This window comes from Mandrillus leucophaeus, unplaced genomic scaffold, assembly GCF_000951045.1.
Source record: "Mandrillus leucophaeus isolate KB7577 unplaced genomic scaffold, Mleu.le_1.0 Scaffold20, whole genome shotgun sequence".
NCBI classification, from domain to species: domain Eukaryota; kingdom Metazoa; phylum Chordata; class Mammalia; order Primates; family Cercopithecidae; genus Mandrillus; species Mandrillus leucophaeus.
The window spans coordinates 3,549,586-3,555,509 of NW_012102032.1; the positions used below are offsets into that span (position 1 = coordinate 3,549,586).

At 41.4% G+C, this 5,924-nt stretch overlaps 1 protein-coding gene across 3 annotated transcripts in view; it reads left to right on the plus strand.

Moving 5' to 3' along the window:
- Positions 1-5,394, plus strand: part of TEX14 (testis expressed 14) — a 161,482-nt gene extending 156,088 nt beyond the window's left edge. For all 3 annotated transcript variants that reach the window (XM_011979186.1, XM_011979187.1, XM_011979188.1), the window contains 4 exons: positions 495-587; positions 2,523-2,632; positions 4,227-4,278; positions 5,026-5,394. In XM_011979186.1, coding sequence (XP_011834576.1) covers positions 495-587; positions 2,523-2,632; positions 4,227-4,278; positions 5,026-5,062 — 292 coding nt within the window. In that variant the 3' untranslated portion in view covers positions 5,063-5,394. The remainder of the gene's footprint in view (positions 1-494; positions 588-2,522; positions 2,633-4,226; positions 4,279-5,025) is intronic.
- The last annotated feature ends 530 nt before the right edge of the window (positions 5,395-5,924 follow it).

Genomic DNA, 5,924 nt, shown 5'->3' on the forward strand with positions numbered 1-5,924 from the left:
TTTTTTTTTTTTTTTTTTTTTTTTTTTTGAGACAGAGTCTTGCTCTGTTGCCCAGGCTAGAGTGCAGATCTCGGCCCACTGCAGCTGCCACCTCCTAGGCTCAAGCTATTCCCCTGCCTCAGCCTCCCAGGTAGCTGGGATTACAGGTGCATGCGACCATGCCCAGCTGATTTTTGTATTTATAGTAGAGATGGGGTTTGACCATGCTGGCCAGAGTGGTCTCAAACTCCTAACCTCAGGTGATCTACCCACCTCGGCCTCCCAAAGTTCTGGGATTACAGGTGTGAGCCACCGCGCCCTACCAGTGCATATTTCAGTCAGATCTAAGTGACCTCTGTGACTCCAGACACAATCTCACTGAACTCTCGTTTTTTCATATGTATAGTGAAAGCACAGGTTTTAAGGTCCCTTTCTACTCTAAAGTGTTATGCATCTTTGTCAAGGGAGATGGGAAATGACTGTTGTCTCCATTCTCTTCACTTGTCCTTGAACAGAGCTCACTCTACTCTGGATGAGGACCTGGAAAGATGGCTGCAGCCACCTGAGGAGAGCATGGAGCTACAAGACCTTCCCAAGGGCTCTGAAAGGTTATTGTTCCCCAAGAGGGAATCCTTTTTTTCTTTTTCGGGAAGTGGGGCTAAGTTTTAGACTTCTTGGAGAATGAATGCCTGGTGATGGCATTACATTGATTTAGATAAGCCAGTCCTGACTCCACCTGTCTGCACTCATATTTGCCCTTCTTCCCCTGACCACCCACAGTACTCAAGATATTGATTAGCAGATTCATGTCAGTATAGACAGAGGCTTCTAAGTTTGCTGTATCTTGGCCCTGCTACCTTTGACATTTTCATCAGTCATTTGAATTAAATCAGAAAAGGCATGCTTATCAAATTTTTAGATAACACAAATCTAGGAATGAATGCTGATGTGATGAGTAATAGTCTGAGGATTCAAAATCATCTTGACAGGTGGAAATGTTAGATTCTGTAAAAGATAAAGGTCAAAGATCCAAAATTACAGAATGTGTGAGACCTGGTCTAATTGAAGTTTTCATCAGAAGCTTCTGCTCACTATAATTTTACTGAGGGCAAGAAATATGCCTTATTTTTGTGTGCCCAGTACTGAGCCATGCATCTTGAGACACGATGAGAAGTCAAGAAATTCTTCCTGAGAAGGCATGGGCAATGACTCTGTGAGGCCTGTTTGATGAAGTGCTGAAAAGGTCAATGCAGCATTGATGCTGGATATATAGAAACGTACTGTCCAGATGATGGTAATGTGCTGCTTAGAGGAGTCCTAGGACCCATGTGGGGCTCCATTCTGGGCATCACATTTTAAAAGGGATATTAACAAACACAAGAGTGTGGCCACAAATCAGTCAGAGATCTGGAAACCATGTCATACGAGAACAGCTGAAGGAGCTGAGAAGCTCAGCCTGAGAAGAGCAGATGGAATGGAGAATTTGATAGCTGCCCTCAAATACCTGAAATATTGTGAAGTAAAGAGAGTCAGCTTACTTTTCTGCCCCAGAAGACTGATTAGTGACTAGAAATTGCAGAGTAACAGATTTTTATTCAGTAAAGCACAAACCTAATAGCCACAGCTATCTGATAAAGGGAACAGCTGCCTGCCTTTACACTTACTTTAGTAATGGTTACTGCTGCTCAGGCAGTGGCTGGATGATTCCCTGTCTCGGGCATTTGAACGGGGGTGGAAGATAACCCAAAGGCCTCCTCCAACTCTTGAGCCTGTGATTCTATTAGTGGGAAAATATTAAGAGGGGAAAAATTCTTTTGACTGTAGCTGGCTTTATTTTCTCTCTCATTTTACATATTTTGTTTTGACTATCCACCACATGAAAACAGAATAATCCCTAAACAATGTTATTTTGGTTCAACCAGCATCCACCGAGCACTGACAATGTCCAAAGCACTGTGCTAGGGGCTGGAGGTACCACGAAGAGGGATAAGATGGCTCCGCCTATAAGGAGTTTCCAGTTGGGTCAAGGGGATGGTTTCTGCTTAATAGATTGACAAACGTGGTCTTAAATTTTGAGGTACTTAAATTATTTACATATTTCACTTAGGAGAGAGTTTCGGGAAATGAAGATAAGATGATAAAATAAATGATGATTTTGAAAAGGACACCCATGAAAATTTAAGTAAAATGCCTTGTTTTTCCTTTGAGGCAATGTAGCATAGTGGTTGAAAGCAGAGTCTAGGGCAGAGTGAGTCTGAGGTCAGATTCCAGCTCTAGGAATTATTAGGTGTGTAATTTAACTTCTGTGTGCCTCAGTTTCCTCATTGCTTAATGGGGATGGCAGTGGTAACTACCTTATATACTTATGATAATTAAATGAGTTAAATTATAGCACTTAAACCAATGCCTGGTCCATAGAGAACACTCTTGTTAGTGCTAGCTATTATATGGTTTTTTTTTTTGTTTGTTTGTTTTGTTTTGAGTACAGTCCTATTTTCTTGGCTGTTGTGCATATGTTTTGATTCCCCAAATCGTTGTTACAGGGAGATAAATATCAAAGATCAAGAAGTTGGTGAAGACAAGAGAAAAAGGGAAAATAGCATCACGCCAGAGAGAAGGAAATCAGAGAGTGTTTTAGGGACTTCTGAAGAAGGTATGAATTAATGAGTATTTATAATGTAGTCTGTAGTCCTTAGGCTTTGATGTGCATCAAAGTTATTTAGAAATGTTTCCCAGATGCTATACATAATCCTCCTGCCTTTGATAATTTATTTTTCCCTGCAGTTCAGCCCAGGTATTCTGTTAATTGCCAATCATAGCTTTATCACAAAAACAGTAATAACATCCAATTCTATTTCCAAAGCAAGCTTTTGCCCAGTCTCATCATCATTATCTTGCACATTGCCTGGAGAGACATTTGCTTCTTTTTTTTTTTTTTTTTTTAAGACAGTTTCACTCTTGTTGCCCAGGCTGGAGTGCAGTGGCACGATCTCCTCCGCCTCCTGGGTTCAAGTGATTCCCCTGCCTCAGCCTCCCCAGTAGCTGAGATTGTAGGTGCGCGCCACCACGCCCAGCTAATTTTTGTGTTTTTAGTAGAGACGGGGTTTCACCATGTTGGCCAAGATGATCTCAATCTCTTGACCTCAGGTGATCTGCCCACCTCGGCCTCTCAAAGTGCTGGGATTACAGGCGTGAGCCACTGCATCCAGCCGATGTTTTGCTTCTAATTGTCCAACGTCTTCAAAAGAGTTTTAAATTTAGCTCACATAGATGCTTCAAAATCCAATAAGAAATTACATTTATGGACTTTAAATGGAGTCTACAAGTAATGTAAAAATTATAAATTAACCTTAATTTTAAAACTATTTTGATAGAACTTGAAGGCTTCTGATATGCCCTTTACAATGATGCTTTCCCATATTTAAGTTCTTCCTACTTAGGGAAGTAAGAGACATTAACTCTTTCAGATCATCTGGTATTCCTTTCATCCCTTCCTGATTTCCTACTCATTCTCCCCATCTCTGCCCTGCTTTGTGCCCCAGAATGCTGACCCTAGTGGACTGTATCTCCTGGACTTCCTGTTTGCCAATGACAGGCCCCAGCAGAAGATTAAGGGGGCTAGAGAGAAGTTGGGGTATTACTTTGCCTCCCTGCTTACTTCAGCACCTTGTACCTGGTAGAAGTGGTGTCCCTCCACAAGTGCGGCTTCTGTAGGCAGCCCATTCATCCCAATTCCAGCTCTCATTAGGCTCTGGTAACTGACCTCTTATCTCCAACACTCAGTTCCTTCAGACTTAGGCTTCCCACTGCTGCTAATCACTGGATGCCTTGACATTCCTTGTTCGTTCCCTTAACTCTAAATAAACCTCTGTATGTAGTCACTTCATTAAGGATCTTTATTTGAACCAGCCATGGGTACATTCTGTTTCCTCCAGAACCCTGACTGCAACAGGGCCTAGAGCGTGTAGACTTTTAGCTATTAATAGTATTGATTTCACTGAGAAGATAATACAGGGACTTTGTGAATTAGTGTCATTAGTGTCCATTGCTGTGGCAGAAAACTATAGAATGTTAGGAGGGGAACCCATTAACTGTGTTTTTAGAAAGAGTCTATCTGGCAGAATATAACAACCATTGTAGGTAAAACAGTCTACCCTAAATGAGAGGGAGCACTAATATGAATACTGGCACCCTTTGACCTAGAAAATAATCGTGTTGTTTTTTCCTTCCTCTTATATTTCATCAAGATGAACTAAAACCTTGTTTTTGGAAGCGACTAGGTTGGTCCGAATCGTCCAGGTAATGAGATACGAGATGTTTGTAGATCAAAAGTCATATTTATAGACAACAGAAGCAGAATTAAAAACATTTACCAGTGTCTAAATACACATTAATGACAAAGACTTGAATTTAGACAAACTCGCTCAATGTTTAAAATGTTAGTGTTTATAGTTAATTAAAATGTAAAGTGAAATTAATGCCAACTTTGATTAAATAAGTGATAGAGTCAGCATAAGAACAGTTTTAGACCGGGCACGGTGGCTCACACCTGTAATTCCAACACTTTGGGAGGCCTAGGTGGGCAGATCACCTGAGGTCAGGAGTTCAAGACCAGCCTGGCCAACATGGTGAAACCCCGTCTCTACTATAAATACAAAAATTAGCCGGGCATAGTGGCAGGTGCCTGTAATCCCAGCTACTTGGGAGGCTGAGGCAGGAGAATCACTTGAACCCAGGAGGCAGAGGTTGCAGTGAGCCGAGATCAAGCCATTACACTCCACCTGGGGAACAAGAGCAAGACTCTGTCTCAAAAAAAAAGAACAGTTTTAATATGGAGAGAATACAGAAGATGCTGCTGTGAATTGCTTTTTCGTCATTTTGCCTTTCCATGACACACTGTTGGTCATAATCGCCCTTGATTATAAAGACCAAAATCCCTTTCCCTTGAATTTAATTGAGTAGAAAGAAGATGTGGTTTGTGTCTTTAAAAAACATACACACCAACTTGAAACTTCCTTTTTTGTTCTTTAAAAAACATGTGCATAGGATAATCGTGCTGGATCAGAGTGACTTGTCAGACTGACTGTAATTGGATCGTAGATGGACTCCTGGCCTGAGTTTTAAGTGTCCTGGTTGTGAGCTCCTTTCTTCTCTTTCTGCTTCAGTTGCTATCAGGGCAGCAGTTCCAGTTCTGTAAGTCTCCCTTTGTTCAGCTGCCACAATGGACATCATCGTTTGGCCCTCTCTGTTAGCAGCACATTCAACCATTTGTTTTCAGTCAGATTTCTGAAAAGTGAGAGGTAGTTTTGATTGTAAAAATTTTTGGTTGTGCCTAGAATGGCTTTGGTTTTGTTGATGTTAATTTTCAAAAACTTTAACTCTTGTTATATAATAAAATGTTTACTTTTAATAACAGATTTCGCTGTGTAAGATGTATTTCTGAATTTGAGTTGTTGGGAGTTGTGGGGAGAACTGCCACCCAAAGAGGCTTCAATTTCTGAAAAATATGCAACTACTGCTACCACCCATTATACATACTGGTACCAGTCATCTGTGTCTCATAACAGAACTACAGCTGAGAGTGCCATATTTCCATTCCAGCTAGAATTGGCTCACACAATCAAAGTATAGGTAGTGGCCAGATGTGGTGGTTCACGTCTATAATCCCAGCACTTTGGGAGGCCAAGGCAGGAGGATTGCTTGAGCCCAGGAATTCGAGACTGGCCTAGGTAACAGAGGGAGTTCCCTGTCACTATAAAAAATTAAAAAATTAGGCAGACATGATGATGCATGTCTATAGTCCTAGCTACTTACAAGGCTGAGGTGGGACGATCACTTGAGCCCAGGAGGTTGAGGCTGCAGTGAGCTGTGATTATACCACTGCACTCCAGCTTGGGTGCAGAGTGAGACCCTGTCTCCAAAAAAAAAAAAAAAAAGTAAGTACA